The 20,548-nt window shown below is 39.8% G+C and overlaps 1 protein-coding gene across 5 annotated transcripts in view; it reads right to left on the bottom strand.

Moving 5' to 3' along the window:
* The window catches only part of PATJ (PATJ crumbs cell polarity complex component), a 353,136-nt gene that overhangs the window by 5,889 nt on the left and 326,699 nt on the right, over positions 1-20,548 (bottom strand). For all 5 annotated transcript variants that reach the window (XM_082616407.1, XM_082616410.1, XM_082616411.1 and 2 more), the window contains one exon: positions 3,150-3,256. In XM_082616407.1, the coding sequence (XP_082472533.1) occupies positions 3,150-3,256 (107 nt within the window). The remainder of the gene's footprint in view (positions 1-3,149; positions 3,257-20,548) is intronic.

Raw genomic sequence — 20,548 nt, 5'->3', positions numbered from 1 at the left:
TGGAAGAACACAGATTTGAGAGAGACTTTCATACTGCGAAATGATGATGGTCAGTTTATCAAATCAAACTGTCAGAAAGCAATCTAGAGACTTATTTTTGAATTTCCTATATCACGCCAATATTTTTGATGTTTTAGAGGTTTCTCTTTCATAAAACCCACTGTTTTTTAACTGAAAATAAAGTCATGATGCTGAAGTTGTCAAAGCACTCTTTTTTTGTGCTTAGTTTTTAACTTTTTAACTTACTGTCTAAAGCTGAACGGAACTGTCTTTACATCTTTGAAGAACATGCATGGAGATGGAGAGGCGGGGTATCACCTGAGCTTGGTGTACACCGCAGTCCACAGGTGGACCTCTGAACAGAACAGGTGACGGCAGCCCTAGAGCTCAGTAATGGCTGCTGTTATTCTGCCTGAATATCCTCGCTGCACCTGATCCCCACTTCCACTGAGTGTGGGAACTCATTCTTCAAAACCCACCTCCAATCTCCAATGCGATGCTTTCCTGACTCCCTTGGAAGCATTCACCCCTACCTTCTCTGTGTTCCCTTTGTTCTTGGTCCAGATTTCCATACAGCACTTGTCATACTGTATCGTGATCTCTTAACCATCTTCCTCCTCTACCAGATTATCAACTCCTTAAGCCTCCGCCCTCTGGCCACTCCCAGCACCAAGCGCTGTGCGCTGTGCCGATCACACCCTCAGAATCACGACTATGTAAATGAGAACTGAAATCCAGGAGAGAAGAGAGAAACCAAGGTGAAGCAAAATGGATAAAGACAATTTGTTTCAAATGTATAATTTAGATTTTCAAAGCTTTGTCCAGTGTGGAAGTCATCTCTCTCAGAAACAACATGGGTAAAAATTAAATTACACGCGTGGGCTCAAGGAGTTAAAGCTAAGCTTAACTAACGCCAATTTCTTATTGCCATACGTGGGTGTCCAAAGGGTAAAAACCTAAAGGAACTCTGGTACCTGGGCCCTGTCGTCTTATCTGCAGGAGGTTTGTATGCGTGTCCTGGCAGGGCCACTTGTTTTGCGGCAGCACGCACGTCGAGAGGCAGAGCCACCTGATATAAATGCAGCCATTCGTGTACTCAGAGAAATTTGCAAAACTGGGATATGAGCAACCGTTGAATACGCTGTTCTGTCTGACTAGAATATTCTTCCCTCTCCTCCTCCTCGATTTTGCCTGGCTTATTTTAAGCTTGATCTTCAGCTGCTTCCCACTGATACCAGTTGTTTGCTAGGCACTTGCTGGTTGTTTACAGCAGGCATCCATAGTAATTGCTGAACGTCTATACCATATATATTATTACCTGTTTTAAATGCCACTCCTGTTTTTTCCAATTATTTAAAAACTCAGGTTAAGCATTAGTGCCTCCAAGTACCCTCCCTAGCTGAGTTATGCCTCTCTTCCATAGCTTCACAGGACTCTGTGCTTACTTCTCTCTCTCACTGAACTAAGCTCTCCAACACTTCCTAACTCTTTTATAACCATGGATTTATGGGTCTGTTTTTCCAATCCTCTGGCAGTTCTACGAGGACTGGGGCTATGCCTTCACCTACGTTTCTAAGTTTGAGTCCTCAGGACCCAGCACTTGTAGTATCTAGCCTTAACTCAATAAATATCTGCTGAAATAATGAAGTAGTATCCCCTGTGGCTGAATGGTAATGATGTCATGAATAAGGCTCTACGTTTCATCACTTTGTGGCCTTATAAGCACTCTCAGTAATAGGCCACTGGCTAGACATGAACTTGATTCATGTCTCCTCTTTCAAACACAGCCAGCCCCTATTTCCAAGGATATTGAAATGGGAACCTAGGTGTCCAAAGCCATTGTTTTAGAGCTAGCCCCTGGGGGCCACCAAATCATTAGAGACCTTCATAATTGTACCTATTCACAATTAGAGCCTGTTTTCTCCGGGAGAGGGAGGAATGCAGCTTCACTCCTCCACTGGCAGCATTAGATGGAGTTTACCTCCATTTATCTCACACTTTCAGTTAGTTTTAATTTACTTTCACTTAGAAGACTAGTAAAAAAAAAAAATCTCCAAATGTTAACAGTGGTCAGATTATAAGTGAGTTTTAAATTCTTTTATGCTCGTAGTTCCCAACCTGCCAGGAGCTGTGGAATCATAGCAAAGGACCCAAGATCACAGGGCATCTTGGTAGTTCCATGGACATGTTCAACGATGCTAAGTGTACACTATTCTTCATATAAGGGTCCTGATTTCTTTTTTTTTTTTAAATAAATGGCCACTCTAGCCTGAAAATGTTATACTTTCATGTATTTGTCACACTTTAATAGCAAGTGTTCATTACTTTCATAATGAGAAAAAAGTAAAATGAGCCTAGTTTAATATTCTTTCCGCCAGAAAAACAAACTCAAAGCTGTCATTTAAGTTAATGAACAATCAGGAAAAAGTTGGGAATGGCTGTGACCGTCAGATCGTTCCAATAAAGGGTTTGGATCAGCCAACAAACATTTATTGAGCACCAGCTAGCGACCAGGCACTGGTAGAGTTGAGACGAATAACTTTGGGCAGCATTTCTCAAAGTGTGGGTCCTCGGCTTATCTGCAGCAACACTGTCCTGGAGAACCCACCGTAGACAGCTACTCAGAATCTCTGGGAATGGGCCAGAGGAATTAGCATATTTAAGTATGCTGTTTGGGTTATTCTTATGGACATTCTAGCTTGAGAAACACTGCTTTAATGAGCAACTTTAACTGCAGTGACAGGTTTTAGTAAAAAATGCCAGCAAGTATGACAAGAAGATTTAACCTCAGAACAAGATTTTAGCTTAGAAAACTGAGGAAACCTGGTTCCTTGCGTAATGAAGAAGGGTGCATCTGGGCTATAAATCTGAGGATTCTGAGGGGAGAGGGCACAGGCACCAGTTCCAGTGGCCAGGTGCAGTGTGTGCAGGCCCTGTGGTAACAGTCTGTGAAGAACTCCCGTGGTGGAGCAAAGCCTTGTGAGAAGTAGGGCAACCCTGTTGCTTTCTTGGAGATTCCCTAGGAGTTAGAAAAGGTAATGTGTATTTTCCCATTCCTCTCCTTTAGGGAGCACACTCTACAATCTGGAAAAGGTCTCACTGAGCTTTGCCCACCCACATAAGAGGCACTCTGCATCTAGAATACTCACTCTGTGTCCTCCAGATGGTGCTCGGCAGCAGGTGAACCAAGGGGGTAGCCCGTAGACATGTTCTCAAGCTGAGTTGCTATGGCGCTTATATTGGTATCTGCCACAACCTGGGCAGGGTGGGGAGGGGAGAGTCAGAACAAGACAATCCATTATAAGTCAGGGAAGAATTAGAGAAACCATACTCTATCCAATGGTCAGTTCTCAGTCTTATTTAATCTATCTACAGAATTTGACACAATGGATTATTCTTTCTCAAACTATTTTCTTCATTTGGCTTCTATGACACTACACTTTACTAGTTTCCTTTCCACTTTCTGGCCATTTTTTTCATAGCTCCCAAAACTCTATCAGAGGGCCACAGGGCTCACTCCTGGAGCTTCTTATCTTTCCATCTCTACATCCCCTTAGTTATCTCACCTCATACCACTTTACGAATTTAAATATCATCTATGTAAATGATAATTCCTGAATCTGTCTCTCCAGCACCACCTCTTGCTTACTTCCAGACCTACACACCCAATCACCAATTTGACATCCCTAATGGGATGCCCAGCAGGTATCTTAAATCTAACCTGTCCAGCACTGAGCCACTCCCCCACCCCTTCTCCGCTCCCTGGCCTTCCTCATCTCAGGTAATGCAACTTCATTCTTCCAGTCTCAGCAAACACCTTGGTGTCATCCTTGACGACTCTTCCTTTCACAACCCACTTTCAATCCCCATAAAATTCAACTGGTCTTTCTATAAAATCATCTATTTTTCTCTCTCTCTTTTTTTTTCTATTCTTTGGCAGGGCCACGTGGCATGTAGGATCTTAGTTCCCCGACCAGGGATCAAAACCATGCCCCCTGCAGTGGGAGTGAGCTGTCTTAACCACTGGACCTCCAGGGAAGTCTCTATAAAATCATCTCTTGCTTGGAGTTTTACAAAAGCCTCCTTACTCATCTCCCTGCTTCAGCCCCTCCCCCACTCAGTCTATAGCAGCTAGAATGTTCCTGTTAAAATACAGAAGATTATTTCAGTCCTCTGCTTAAAACTGTCCAAGGGAAATCTGGAGCCCCCTGGATCACATGTTGAAGTTCTTAGATGGTCTGTAAGGTCATCTGTAGGTGATCTGCCCAGTTATGTCTCCACTTTCGTCTCCAAACATTCTCCCCTGTGTTCACCCTGCTCCAGCCATGCTGGCCCCTGGCTGTTCCTCTAACATGCCAGAGACATCTCCACCTTGGCGCTTTGCGAGTGCTGTGCATTCTGCCTGGAATGCTCTGCCCCCAGCTCCTTCACTTCCCTCAGGTCTTTACTCTGAAGTCACCCTCCTTGGCCACCCTAACTAAAAGTCCCATACCAACACCCCAGCCCAACATTTTATATTGTTTAAAAAGAAACAACAGGCCCCTAGCACAAAAACAGATGCATAGATCAATGGAACAGAATAGAGAAACCAGAAATAAACCCACACACTTATGGTCAATTAATCTATGACAAAGGAGGCAAAAATATGCAATGGGGAAGAGGCAGTATCTTCAATAAGTGATGCTGTGAAAACTGGACAAGAACATGTAAAAGAATGAAATTAGAACATTTTTTTCACACCACATACAAAAATAAACTCAGAATGAATTAAAGACCTAAATGCAAGACTGGAAACCATAAAACTCCTAGAGGAAAACATAAGCCGTACACTCATTGACATAAGTCTTAGCAATATTTTTTTGAATCTGTCTCCTCAGGTGAGGGAAACAAAAAGCAAAAATAAACAAATAGGAAGCAATTAAAAAGTTTTTGCACAGTGAAGGAAACCATCAACAAAATGAAAAACCAACCTACTGAATGAGATATCACCTCACACCTGTCAGACTGGCTATTGTTAAAAAGACCACAAATAATAAGTTGGTAAGGATGTGGAGAAAAGGGAACCCTAGTACACTGCTGGTTGGAATGTAAATTGGTGCAGCCATAATGGAAAACAGTACAGAACAACACAAGTGTCCATCAACAGATGAATGGATAAAGAAAGTGTGGTGTCTATATACAGTGGAATATTACTCAGCCATAAAAAGAAATTTGCCATTTGCAACAACATGGAAGGAACTGGAGGGAATTATGCTGAGTGGAGTAAGTCAGACAGAGAAAAACAAATACTGTATGTTTTCACTTATATGTGGAATCTAAAAAGTAAAGTAAATGAATGGATATAACAAAACAGAAACAGACTCATAGATACAGAGAACAAACTAGTGGTTATCAGTGGGGAGAGGGAAGTGGGAAGGGGCAAGATAGGGGAAGGGGATTAAGAAGCACACTCTACTGGGTACAAAATAAATAAGATACAAGGATGTAATGTACAGCACAGAGAATATGGCTAATATTATATAATAACTTTAAATGGAGTATAATCCATAAAAATACTGAAGTACTATGTTGTACACCTGAAACTAATATAACATTGTAAATCAACTATACTTTAATTAAAAAATTAATTAAGAAAAAAAAGAAAAGAAACAGGCCCAAAATAGTCATGTATGCTAAGCTCTACTAGGACTTAACACCTAACCTAACTGCAGTTTCAGCCCCTCCTTGGAGTGGAATTTTAAACCAATCAGTCTGGAATTTCCTCATCAACACCAGTGAGGGGATCTGCTTGATAAGACCCCCTGCCTTCCCAGGAAGGGAAGGTGACCTTGCCTGAAATAATCCACTTTTTAACTTCCTTGTCCCACTCTCTGTCTCCCTATAAAAGCCTTCTATTTTGTATAGATCCTTGGAGTTCCATTCTACTTGTTAAATGGGATGCTGCCCAATTCATGAATCATTGGATAAAGCCAAATAGATCTTCAAACTCATTCAGTTGCATTTTGTTTAACAACATCTTCCTTCCCCACTTTATGTTTCCTTCTTACTACCATTACTATCTAATTAATTATATATCTTGCCTTATTTATTGTCTTACCACTTCATATTAGAATGTGAGGGCATGACGTTTGTCTGTTTTATTCACTACTGTATGCCCCTTATGTAGAACATGACTAGCATATAGTAGGTGTTCAATTAATATTTGGTGAATGAAAGAAAGAATATCTCTTACTTCCTATGATTTGCCTTTTAGATGGTCCCAAACAAAAGTATAGAACAACCAACATTTAATCATTCACTTATATTTCTATTCTACAAAAACATTCCAAAGAATTAAGAAGAAATATGGTATAGCTCTGACAGAATGAAGATCTGAAGTTCAGTTTTTGCCACTTAAATGATAGTGTGGCTTGAGTTTCAGTTTCTTCATCTGTTAAAGAGGAATCATAAATAGCCTGCCTTGTCTGCTTATCCTGGAGTTGTCTTCTATCTCAATTAGTTATCAGAGATTCTTTCTCAAGAACTCCTGGTCTACCCCAGCTTCTGATTAACAGTTCTTCCAGATAAGAGCACTCAAGTACAGAGTGAAGGGACTTAGCTTGACAACAGTGCAAGACCTTGATTTGATTGCAGTTTCAGAATAAGCCAACAGAGGGCATGACTACCTAAATAGTTAAGCTTAGTTGCATCTATTAATAGAGTATTTAGACAAGGAAAGCCACAGGCTGGCCCTGGCCCTAGCCCTGGCTGGATCAGAACACATTTTGGGTGAAGCATCCTATTCTGGGGGAAAACATTTCTATCCATAAGTTTTAGGATCTTCTGGAAATACTATAATATAAAGAATGAACAAATTGGGGGAATATTTAGGATAAACAAAAAAGAAAATGATAGACTCTCCTCTGCACTTACCACCAGTTTCTGTTTTTTTTCTTCTTCTCCTCCCCAGCAAATGTAGTGGAGGAGTTGTCTTTGCATGTGACCTATGTAATCTTACCTACTCTCAGCCTACATCATTTTCAAAACCCCACTCCATTCCAGTTTCCATCCCTGTTGCCAGACCCAGACTTCCATGACCCACTCTCCGGCTTTCCTCCTGCTGCTTCCATCTCTGCTATTCTACTCACCCCTTGTGGCTTAGTCCTGGCCCACTTCCCACTTGCACACTCAGGGTCTAGGTCACAGCATACACATTCCCACAGCTTTAAATTCCAACAACGTGCTAACAATTCCCAGCTTAGTCTGTTATATCCAATTGCCAACTCAACATCTGCATTTTAATATCTCAAAGCCTAATTAACACAACCAAATCCAAATTCTTGATCCAACAACCAAATCCCTTCTATTCATTTTCCCCTCTAGGTTTCCTCTTCTTAATAGATGGCACCTCCAGCTGCCTAATTAGAAACCCACTAGGTATAATATAGAAAATACCCGATTGTTGGCTGGTGACTGTCCAGCTGGAGAGGTACTAGAATGCTAACCTAAGTGATGCTTATTCTGAATAATCTACCACCAAATCCTCTGGACTCTACCTCCAATATACTTCTCAAGTTTGTTTCCTTTTCATCTCTCTGGTGACCATCCTAATTCAATCAATCATCATCAGCTGCCTTCTACCTGGAATCTCCACTCACCCTCTTCTAATCTCTCTTCCACACAACAGCCAGTTATCTTTTTAAATATAAAATGGATAATGGCCCTCCCCTGCTTAAAACCTTTCAGTGGTCTTTCTTTGTACCTGGAATAAAATTTAAGACTCCCTAACTATACACACAAATGTCCTTCCGAGCCTACCCCTCTAATCCCATCTATATCTTCCACTCCACCCCACATTCCACAGTTCTTTCTGCATGGAGTCCCACCCCCTCCCCTCCACCAAACCAGTTGGCCTGGCACCAGCTTAAAGGTCACTTCCATTATACAAGCCTTCTTTGACTACCTGTGTTTAAATTAATTTCCCCCGTTTTCCTTTCCGTAAGGAACCTGGAGCAGAGAGGTTAAGTAACTTTCTCCAGGTCAGCTAAGGAGTGAAGGCTGGATTCAAACCCATGCCATTTTACTCTAGAATCCTGTGCTCTTTTTCTTTCTTCTTTTTTTGGAACCCTGTGCTCTTAATTGAATTCAGTGGGAGGCAAATCGCCTAGCGAGAGGGTACAGACCTGGTCTTGGACCCTCACACCTAGAAATCTGCTTCACCCTGCATATAATGAAGTACAGTCTAGACATGGAGCTGGGAAGAAAGAGGGGCAGAGAGTCAAACAAGCAGCTGCAAGTAGAGCTGATCTTCATGGCTGTGCTTGGCAACAGGCTGGAAAAACGCACCCCTCCCCCGAGTACTACAAGGAGAGGGGTTGGGAGGTAGGAGATATACACCCGACCGATGTTCTAGGAAGAAAGCTTTTGAACTTTAATAAGCTTTCAGGAGTCCATATAAACTGTAAAACCAAAGCTATAGTTCTATTTGGGTAAAAAATAAATTATTTAGCTAGAAAATGTAAAAACACTAATATAGCACTACCTTACAGAAAAACTCATATCCCTCTAAAATCTGAAGACCTCTTGCTCACCCCCAACCCTGAAATAAGATGGGCCTCTCAATAACGGACAATATTAAAACCTAGGATCCCTGAGCTCCTGCCTATTTTGTAGGAGTGGAATGCAAAGGGCTGGATGGGAAATGTGAAGCACTTTCACTGATAGTTTGGTCTTTTGCAGGGAAGCAAGGAGACAAACCCATCACCCCCAGGATAACTCTACAGCCCCAAGGCATTTGCATCAACCTTCTTGGTCTCAGAGTTGATTGGCCTTCTTAGGTATGACTTGTGAAAGGGGATAATCTGATCTTGGAAGGGCATGTTCAGTTGGATATAAGTTTGAGGAGACAGATCTAGGAGTCTTGGCTCAGCCCTGCTCTTTGTCCAGCAATACCGGGGACTAGGCTTGGAGGTGAGGCTGGGAGAGGTCTATTTCTGTGTTTGAGGAAGGGGGAAGGCAAAAAGGCTAATGGGAAGTTTGGTCATTTTTTTTTAAAGTAAATTTTGAACTACTGGGTGCAAACTTCTGTGGTAGGTTCTGAGGACATGGGTGGGAGCAGAGGAAACCCAGGGAAAGCAAATGTGTTCCCCACTCTCCCACAAGCAGGCTTGCCATTGCTGTCACCTAACAGGGGAGGCAGATACGGACGCCATTCTAAACGGAGAGGGGAGGGGACAGACAGGGATTCCTGGGGAAGGCAGACAGCCTTCGAAGTCCTGAGGTGATGGTACTAAGGTCTGTGCAACTTGAAAGAGCCATGGTGTCTGGAGTCCTTCCACCCGGCTAGGACCAGCTCCATCTCATGAGATCCACAGCCTATGGTCTGGCTTTATTACATTACTCAGATCAGCAGCCCTTCCTCTCATGCCTCACACCCAGGCTGCATCCTAAATCCATAGTGCAGATATGCTGGAAACAGACAGGAAGACTGTCATGTTAAGGTGACCCCTGAGAAAGTTAGCATCTTAAGATGAGGGCACATTACAGAACAATCAAAAAAAGCTTTCTTTGTCCCCATGCCTGGCATTTGATGTAACTTAATGAACTAGAAAGCATATCTTATTAAAGTTTTTATTTAGAATCTAGGGACACTGATTCTAGTGACATCAGAATATATTGATTTAATTATCTGTTTTCAAAATATAATGGTCTGAAGTGTCAAATGTTTTAAGTTTGGAGTGAAGTAAGAAGGAGCAAAGTGACCTAGTCACATCACCATCTAGTGGCACACACCTTAAATGCCACCTGGAAAACCACCACACTACTAGGATTTTAAAAGGAATTTTAGCATCCTCTGACTTCAAGACTATGTTATTATAATGAGTAATAAAGTATCACTTATTTAATGCTTAACATTTTCAATCCACTATTTTTATTAAACGTTACACCGCATTTAACCCTCATGGCAACCTTGAAAGAAAGAAGCCGTGATCTAGTTTCCTACAGGAAACTTAAGAGTTAAAAGGATTCAAGATGCACAACTTTCTGACACTAAAGCCTTCATGTCCTACAGAACTTACCCCAGGTCTTCACTTCAACTTTCAAATCTTTAGCTCTTGATCCTTTTCCTGAAGCTTGTCACCCTCCTTCTGGCATCACTTGGCTTTCTACCCATCGTGATCCCTCACAGATCATCTGGTCTTATCCCTGGCTACATAATAAATCACCTAGAAAGCTTTAAAATATCCCAGTGTTCAGGCCACATCCCAGACCAATTAATTCCATGGGGTGAGACCCAGGAACTGATACTAGAGTCAGTGATTTTACTGGGCAACCAAGGTTAAGAACTACTCACATGTACCTTTATAGAGAGGGGATACAGGTGGGGTGAGACAGGTATTCCAGGCATAGAGAACAGCATGTGCAAACCTTTGTTCATCCCTAAAGAATGCGCTACTCCAGTGGGTCTCAGGTTGCTCTCTGACTAGCAGCATCAGCACCACCTGGCAGCTTGTTATAAATGGAAATTCCTGGATCCACCCCAGTCCTACACAATAAGAAGCTCTGGGGGTGGGACCCAGCAGTTTGTCTGTTCAACGAGCCCTCCAGATAGTTCTGGAACATGCTGAGGTTTGAGAAGCATTTCTCTCAAATGTCAAAATATTTTCTTTATTCATTCTTAGAAAATGACCATCCTAGAAGGAAAGCCATCTGACTCAAACTCCCCTGAAAAACTTCTTATCCTCTTTTTCAGAGGTAACAACATCTCCATCTTTTTATCTATGTCCTTTGCTCCCAACTACTCCCTTGTTCTTTACTGACTTGCCACAAACTTTAAAGAGAGAAATCAATTCTTTTAAAGATTGCTAGGGGGACTTCCCTGGCGGTGCAGGGGGTGTGGGTTCGATCCCCGGTCAGGGAGCTAAGACCCCACATGCCCCCAAGGCCAAAACCCCAAAAAACATAGAAGAGAAGCAATATTGTAAAAAATCCAATAAAGACTTTAAAAAGGGTCAACATAAAAAAATAATTTAAAACAAAGATTGCCAGCGATTTATCTGCCAGGTGTATGACTTTCCAACAGTTTTATTTACTTCGGCCTCATTCGTAAGTGTGCTATTTTTTAAAAAATTATTTCAATATCCCCAATTGTTTAATTTCTAGATATAGTTTGGTTTGAGGTAGTTCTTTTACACAGTTCTATAAATTTGTTTTTTATTTAAAAAATTTTTTTAATTTATTTTTTTATACAGCAGGCTCTTATTAGTCATCCATTTTATACACATCAGTGTATACATGTCAATCCAAATGGCCCAATTCATCCCACCACCATCCCCAACCCCCGGCCGCTTTGCCCCCTTGGTGTCCATACGTTTGTTTTCTACATCTGTGTCTCAATTTCTGCCCTGCAAACCGGTTCATCTGTACCATTTTTCTAGGTTCCACATATATGTGTTAAGATACTATATTTGTTTTCCTCTTTCTGACTTACTTCACTCTGTCTGACAGTCTCTACATCCATCCACATCTCAACAAACGACCCAATTTCGTTCCTTTTTATAGCTAAGTAATGTTCCATTGTATATATGTGCCACATCTTCTTTATCCATTCATCTGTCGATGGCATTTACGTTGCTTCCATGACCTGGCTATTGTAAAAAGTGCTGCAATGAACACTGGGGTGCATGTGTCTTTTTTTTTTTTTTGTGGTATGCGGGCCTCTCACTGTTGTGGCCTCTCCCGTTGCGGAGCACAGGCTCCGGACGCACAGGCCTAGCGGCCATGGCTCATGGGCCCAGCTGCTCCACAGCATGTGGGATCTTCCCAGACCGGGGCGTGAACCCATGTCCCCTGCATCAGCAGGCAGACTCTCAACCACTGCACCACCAGGGAAGCCCGCATGTGTCTTTTTGAATTATGGTTTCCTCTGGGTATATGCCCAGTAGTGGGATTGCTGGGTCATATGGTAGTTCTATTTTTAGTTTTTTAAGGAACCTCCATACTGTTCTCCATAGTAGCTGTATCAATTTACATTCCCACCAACAGTGCAAGAGGGTTCCCTTTTCTCCACACCCTCTCCAGCATTAGTTGTTTGTAGATTTTCTGATGGTGCTCATTCTAACTGGTGTGAGGTGACGCCTCATTGTAGTTTTGATCTGCATTTCTCTAATAATTAGTGATGTTGAGCAGCTTTTCATGTGCCTCTTGGCCATCTGTATGCCTTCTTTGGAGAAATGTCTATTTAGGTCTTCTGCCCATTTTGGATTGGGTTGTTTGCTTTTTTAATATTGAGCGGCATGAGCTGTTTATATATTTTGAGATTAATCCTTTGTCCATTGATTCATTTGCAAATATCTTCTCCCATTCTGAGGGTTGTCATTTCATCTTGTTTATGGTTTCCTTTGCTGTGCAGAAGCTTTGAAGTTTCATTAGGTCCCATTTGTTTATTTATTTTTTTATTTCCATTACTCTAGGAAGTGGATCAAAAAAGATCTTGCTGTGATTTATGTCAAAGAGTGTTCTTCCTATGTTTTCCTCTAAGAGTTTAATAGTGTCTGGCCTTACATTTTGGTTTTTAATCCATTTTGAGTTTATTTTTGTGTATGGTGTTAGGGAGTGTTCTAATTTCATTCTTTTACATGTAGCTGTCCAGTTTTCCCAGCACCACTTATTGAAGAGACTCTCTTTTCTCCACTGTATACCCTTGCCTCCTTTGTCATAGATGAGTTGACCATAGGTGTATGGGTTTATCTCTGGGTTTTCTATCTTGTTCCATTGATCTATGTTTCTGTTTTTGTGCCAGTACAATATTGTCTTGATACTTGATACTGTAGCTTTGTAGTATAGTCTGAACTCAGGGAGTCTGATTCCTCCAGCTCCGTTTTTTTCCCTCAAGACTGCTTTGGCTATTCGGGGTGTTTTGTGTCTCATTACAAATTTTAAGATTTTTTGTTCTAGTTCTGTAAAAAATGCCACTGGTAATTTCACTGGGATTGCATTGAATCTGTAGATTGCTTTGGGTAGTATAGTCATTTTCACAGTATTGATTCTTCCAATCCAAGAACATGGTATATCTCTCCATCTGTTGGTATCATCTTTAATTTCTTTCATTAGTGTCTTATAGTTTTCTGCATACAGGTCTTTTGTCTCCCTATGTAGGTTTATTCCTAGGTATTTTATTCTTTTTGTTGCAGTGGTAAATGGGAGTGTTTCCTTAATTTCTCTTTCAGATTTTTCATCATTGTATAGGAATGCAAGAGATTTCTGTGCATTAATTTAGTATCCTGCAACTTTACCAAATTCATTGATTACCTCTAGTAGTTTTCTGGTAGCATCTTTAGGATTCTCTATGTATAGTATTATGTCATCTGCAAACAGTGACAGTTTGACTTCTTCTTTTCCAATTTGGATTCCTTTTATTTCTTTTTCTTCTCTGATTGCCGTGGCTAGGACTTCCAAAACTATTTTGAATAATAGTGGTGAGAGTGGGCATCCTTGTCTTGTTCCTGATCTTAGAGGAAATGCTTTCAGTTTTCACCATTGAGAATGATGTTGGCTGTGGGTTTGTTGTATATGGCCTTTACGATTTTGAGGTAGGTTCCCTCTATGCCCACTTTCTGGAGAGTTTTTACCCATAAATGGGTGTTGAATTTTGTCAAAAGCTTTTTCTGCATCTATCGAGATGATCATATGGTTTTTCTTCTTCAATTTGTTAATATGGTGTATCATTGACTGATTTGCGTATACTGAAGAATCCTAGCGTCCCTGGGATAAATCCCACTTGATCATGGTGTATGATCCTTTTAATGTGTTGTTGGATTCTGTTTGCTCGTATTTTGTTGAGGATTTTTGCATCTATATTCATGAGTGATACTGGTCTGTAATTTTCTTATTTTGAAGTATCTTTGTCTGGTTTTGATATCAGGGTGATGGTGGCCTCATAGAATGAGTTTGAGAGTATTCCTTCCTCTGAAATTTTTTGGAAGAGTTTGAGAAAGATGGGTGTTAGCTCTTCTCTAAATGTTTGATAGAATTCACCTGTGAGGCCATCTGGTCCTGGACTTTTGTTGGAAGATTTTTAATCACAGTTTCAATTTCATTACTTGTGATTCATCTGTTCATAGTTTCTATTTTTTCCTGGTTCAGTCTTGGAAGGTTATACCTTTCTAAGATTTTGTCCAGTTCTTCCATGTTGTCCATTTTATTGGCATAGAGTTGCTTGTAGTAGTCTCTTAGGATGTTTTGTATTTCTGCGGTGTCTGTTGTAACTTCTCCTCTTTCATTTCTAATTTTATTGATTTGAGTCTTCTCCCTCTTTTTCATGATGAGTCTGGCTAATGGTTTATCAATTTTATCTTCTCAAAGAAACAGCTTTTAGTTTTATTGATCTTTGCTATTGTTTTCTTTGTTTCTATTTATTTCTGCTCTCATCTTTATGATTTCTTTCCTTCTGCTAACTTTGGGTTTTTGTTTGTGCTTCTTTTTCTGGTTCCTTTAGGTGTAATATTAGACTGTTTATTTGAGATTTTTCTTGTTTCCTGAGGTAGGCTTGTATAGCTATAAACTTCCCTCTTAAAACTGCTTTTGCTGCAACCCATAGGTTTTGGATCGTTGTGTTTTCATTGTCATTTGTCTCTAGGTATTTTTTGATTTCCTCTTTGATTTCTTCAGTGATCTCTTGGTTATTCAGTAATGTATTGTTTAGCCTCCATGTGTTTGTGTTTTTTACGATTTTTTCCCCATAATTGATTTCTAATCTCATTGCATTGTGGTCAGAAAAGATGCTTGATATGATTTCAATTTTCTTAAATTTACTGAGGCTTGATTTGTGACCCAAGATGTGATCTATCCTGGAGAATGTCCCATGCGCACTTGAGAAGAAAGTGTAATCTGCTGTTTTTGGATGGAATGTCCTATAAATATCAATTAAATCTATCTGGTCTATTGTGTCATTTAAAGCTTGTTTCCTTATTTATTCTTATTTTGGATGATTTGTCCATGGGTGTAAGTGAGGTGGTTAAAGTCACCCACTATTATTGTGTTACTGTTGGTTTCCTCTTTTATAGCTGTTAGCAGTTGCCTTATGTATTGAGGTGCTCCTATGTTGGGTGCATATATATTTATAATTGTTATATCTTCTTCTTGGATTGATCCCTTGATCATTATGTACTGTCCTTCCTTGTCCCTTGTAACATTCTTTATTTTAAAGTCTATTTTATCTGATATGAGTATTGCTACTCCAGCTTTCTTTTGATTTCCATTTGCATGGAATATCTTTTTCGATCCCCTCACTTTCAGTCTGTTTGTGTCCCTAGGTCTGAAGTGGGTCTCTTGTAGACAGCATATATATGGGTCTTATTTTTGTATCCACTCAGCGAGCTTGTGTCTTTTGGTTAGAGCATTTAATCCATTCATGTTTAAGGTAATTATTGATATGTATGTTCCTATGACCATTTTTAAAATTGTTTTGGGTTTGTTTTTGTAGGTCCTTTTCTTCTCTTGTGCTTCCCACTTAGAAAAGTTCCTTTAGCATTTGTTGTAAAGGTGGTTTGGTGGTGCTGAATTCTCTTAGCTTTTGCTTGTCTGTAAAACTTTTGATTTCTCCATTGAATCTGAATAAGATCCGTGCCAGGTAGAGTAATCTTGGTTGTAGGTTCTTCCCTTTCATCACTTTAAGTATATCATGCCACTTCCTTCTGGTTTTTAGAGTTTCTGCTGAGAAATCAGCTGTTAACCTTATGGGAGTTCCCTTGTATGTTATTTGTCATTTTTCCCTTGCTGCTTTCAATAATTTTTCTTTGTCTTTAATTTTTGCCAATTTGATTACTATTTATCTTGGCGTGTTTCTCCTTGGGTTTATCCTGTATGGGATTCGCTGTGCTTCCTGGACTTGGGTGGCTATTTCGTTTCCCATGTTAGGGAAGTTTTCGACTATAATCTCTTCAAATATTTTCTCATGTCCTTTCTCTCTCTCTTCTCCTTCTGGGACCCCTATAATGTGAATGTTGTTGCATTTAATGTTGTCCCAGAGGTCTCTTAGACTGTCTTCATTTCTTTTCATTCTTTTTTCTTTATTTTGTTCCGCAGCAGTGAATTCCACCATTCTGTCTTCCAGGTCACTTATCCATTCTGCCTCAGTTGTTCTGCTATTGATTCTTTCTAGTGTATTTTTCATTTCAGTTATTGTATTGTTCATCTCTGTTTGTTTGTTCTTTAATTCTTCTAGGTGTCTGTTAAACATTTCTTGCATCTTCTTGATCTTTGCCTCCATTCTTTTTCCGAGGTCCTGGATCATCTTCACTATCATTATTCTGAATTCTTTTTCTGGAAGGTTGCCTATCTCCACTTCATTTAGTTGTTTTTCTGGGGTTTTATGTTGTTCCTTCATCTGGTACATAGCCCTCTGCCTTTTCATCTTGTATATCTTTCTGTGAATGTAGTTCTTGTCCCACAGGCTGCAGGGTTGTAGTTCTCCTTGCTTCTGCTCAAGTGTGCTATTCTTAAAATTCTTTTCTCCTTTAGGGTCTAGTACCTGTATTCTTAACTCCTGGTTGTTTTCTATTATACTTTCCTAGTATATTTCCTTTTGTGTTCACATGGTTAAAAATTAAGTATTACAGTACATGTTAAAAAAAATTCAACACTCATTCCCTAGATACACACTGAACATTTCTCTTTTCAATTCTAGAGGTATAAGCTAAATAATACGCTTTATAAAACTATTTTGAAATTTATCATCTTGATGACATCAATAGACTCCTATTCCAACAGATGAAAAATTCAGCTTGTCAAAATCTTACACTTAACTTTTATATTTTTAAGTTCTACTTCCTTCTTATGTTTCTTTAGATATACTTAAACCTTTGTAGTTTTAATGATTTCCGAAACTCTTATTTCAACTTTAAAGATTTAACTCTCTTATATTTTCCTCTCCATGAACACATCTCAAACTCTCATGCTACTAATATTTCATGCATCACAATGTTTTGTTCTATCAGTTTTATTATGACTTATGTTTATATAAATGTTATTCATACTGAGCCAACTACTATACTAGGATTACATTTCTCTCTCTCTCTTTTTTTGGTATAAGTTTATTGTCCTCAAGGTCAATAATGATCTTATTTTGTTTAATTTGTATATACTTATCACTAATTCAGCCCCAAATTTTCCAACTTAATTGGATCTTAAACCTCCAATTCAGTTAAACGTACAAGTAATTTATCTGTTCCTCTTTTGTTCCTCTAATTCAGAGGCATTTCTCTTAGAGCCCCCTTCTCCTGCTCCGATTTGGACAAGTTGTTCTCTCTGCCTGCTGCACAGTTGTACTGGGACTTCCATGTTCCTTAGCGTTGGATCCACCTGCTTCCCTCTCTCTTAGTTTCCTCTTTTGTTGGAGTATATCCTAAAGTAATTTTCTCAGAAATATATTGCTGAAAAAGAGTCAGGTGATATTTGAATCTCTTGTTCTTTTGTAAGTAGCTTATACTTTTCTCTTTGAAAGTTTTAGAATGTAGTATACAGGTATTATTCTTCTTTTATTTATTTTGCTCAGTGATTAATGGGCCTTAAGTTAAATTTATTTCATTTCTTTTCTATTTTTCTGCTTTTCTTTTTTAAACTCCTGGTTGTTGGATACTGGACCTCCTGAATTAATCCTGTGTCTTATTTTTTCTCTTCCATTTTCAAAAGAGGGCGCACAAGAGAAGTCACTGTTTTCTCTATATTATCTTGAACATGACACATCTCTCTCTCCTAACCAGCAGTTGGGCCCTCTTACATCAGGTTTTTTGTGTTCTGGAGGGTGTCCCCAAGGACCTCCAAAGTACTTTGTAGAAAGACCCTTAGTTAATCTCCCTGACTTCAGACTCTCTTCTCCTGCTCTCCATAGTTGCTGCTGACTCCAAGCCTTGATCCTCTTTGTCTCCACTGTTTACATTCATTTATTCAACCAATATCTATGAAGTATAATGTGCCAGGCAGTGGGGATGTCGACCCCAAGAAATCTCAGATGGCTTTATTTATCTTGTTTCCAGCACTGAAGTCTCCCCGAGTATTGGCAGCCCATTCCCTCTGCCTGCTGGATATCTCCACCTGGATGCCTCAAAATACAATTCTCTCCCAACATGCCCTTCCTATATTCCCTGGTTTAGTTAGTGCTGCCTCCATCCACATTCTACATTCTAAAATGTTTGGACCCAGAACAAACCCCACAAGTTCATTTAGTGACAAAAATTCCTGATGTGCTCTTTTTATCTTCTATATTGTCAAAGAAAGAGGTAAAAACAAAATTTTCTAGAAGAGAGTCTGGGTTACCTGATTTTGTCCAAAAAAAGGTTTTATGGTAGTTCATAGACAAAAGAACTAAACCAGGCAAACTATCAGACTACAGAAGCAAATATAGTTGAGAACATTTGAAATGACCCCTATACCCAAATCAATCCCCACTGACCAATCTATAATTGACAGTAAGAAACCATCAGACTTTAAGGGCAGAAATATCTACTTCCTTACTATACCTAGCAATAGCAATTTAAACTATGGGGAGAAGCTTCTAGAAGTTGTCTCCTCCACTCTCTTCCCCTTCTGCACCCTCCAGTCCACTGACCCAGACCTAATCTTCCCTGTGCCATCAGCACTTGCTGACCGCTTCCCATATGCACCGACAATAAGTCTTTTCCACATCATCAGACACAACTATCTGACCTTCTCTACTATTCTGACAATGGGCTGGCTCACCTGATAATAAAAATGATTACCTACTGACAAGTCAGCTGTGATAATTGTATTGCTGGTACCATTCCATGCACATTGTTTTAATTAAAGTGAATACGACTATGCAACTGAAAGGCGTCTGTTGCAGGGCGTAAGAATTCCCTGAGTTCTGTGTTTAAAGCCTTTGAGAGCACATGTGCTCCATACCCAGAGTTGTGTAGATCACAACTGTCAAAACCCCAAAGGATTCCATTAAGTTTTTAACAGCACCTGTTACAAAATAACATCACCAACTAATGTGATTAACACAAGAGAACATTCTGAAACCAAAAGTCATTTTCTTAAAATGCAGAAATAGGAAAAATAAGGAATCCCTTCAAAAGTATTTGGCTGAATGAAGGGTTAATTCTTCATGGGAGAGCATGAGTTCATTTCCACTTAAAGTATTTTACGTAATGTTACACTTTTACACCGTGTCTTCTCATTTCTTTGTGAAGAAGGTGGAGCTGAACAAATTATACTGGTATATAAAAATGTTAATAATACTAGATTCTGCTAAGGGAAACACTTTTTTTTTCTTGACATAGTTATCATTTGATAACTTCCTGGTAAAATTCTGTATAACTAATGGGCCACAGCTCTGAGATTGAAGAGTTGCACTTGTACGGCCTCTAGGGGTCAGCATAACTCGAAGGAAGAGCAAGGGCTGCAAACAAAAAAAACCAAGGATTTGCAGGTTCTGAGGATGACGGAGCAGTGGAAGGTGGTACGAGAGGTAACCCATGAGGATGAGGACAAAGGAAGTCGACTCTACAGCCAGTCCACACAGCGTTCCTGTTTGTGTTCAACAGAAACTTGGGGACCCAGATCATTGAATAACATGTTGCCTATCACATAAACTCCCTTGAAACCACTGGCAGTACTTTACGATTCCCTTCCTATGTACTGAAAGCCATTGACTTTTTCTTAAATGTCTGTTTTGGCACTTTGAACTTAGACATTTGAGATGTGAGAGTTGAGCACCACAAATTGGTCCTCCCCAAAGTTATGGTTTTTCAATTCGAACTGATTATTTAAAGGCTAGAATGATTAGAGGGGCTGGCTTGCCCTCTCTCTGAGATACAAAATGGTGGATTTTATTCTTTTTACCTATAAACCATTTAATACTAACCCTACAGAAGTATGGTGATTATAATCATACATTTTGGGAGGAACTTATTAACAAAACTGGCTGCCAGTATGCTGCCTCTCACTCACTACACGATATCAATCTCAGAGATATTCAAAGTGCTAAAATCGAAGGAGGGGTGATTAACAGCACACCTCATTTTTACTTCCTGGTATATTTCCCTGTGCCTCTGGACAATACTCTTGGGGACCACAGCTGAAATATGATTGTCTGCCTTAGTTGATGACTACTATGTGGTGAGCATTTAGCAGTGTTGGCAACCATTTATGCTACAGGAGGAAGAGCATTGTTACTTTTCCCTTCCTTTAAAAGGAGTGGAAGAAACAGCACTTGGGCAGTTCAGACACAGTTTTGGGGCATAAGAAAAGAAATCATTTTCTATTCCTTGCAAACTTTGATTTGCAAAAGAACACCAGAAGCTAAAAGCCTTGTTGATTTATCATGTGAAGCAAAGGGTAATTTTTCTCCCCTTGTTATGCTTTCATATAATCAGGTTCACTGCCTGTATGGGTGGCATTAAAGAATTTCTGAATACAAATAATAATTTCTTGCTTTCAACCTTCATAATTCACATCGGCAGGCACCCTGCTGGGCAGTGATGCCTCCTGCCAGTGACGCTCAATCTTTTTTGCACACCACTTATCTGCCTCTCGCAGCTGCGAGTTC

This window comes from Mesoplodon mirus, assembly GCF_964341445.2.
Source record: "Mesoplodon mirus genome assembly, chromosome: 3".
Classification (NCBI taxonomy): Eukaryota; Metazoa; Chordata; class Mammalia; order Artiodactyla; family Ziphiidae; genus Mesoplodon; species Mesoplodon mirus.
Note: the sequence above shows the minus strand (reverse complement) of the source record. Positions and strands in the feature narration are given on the sequence as shown.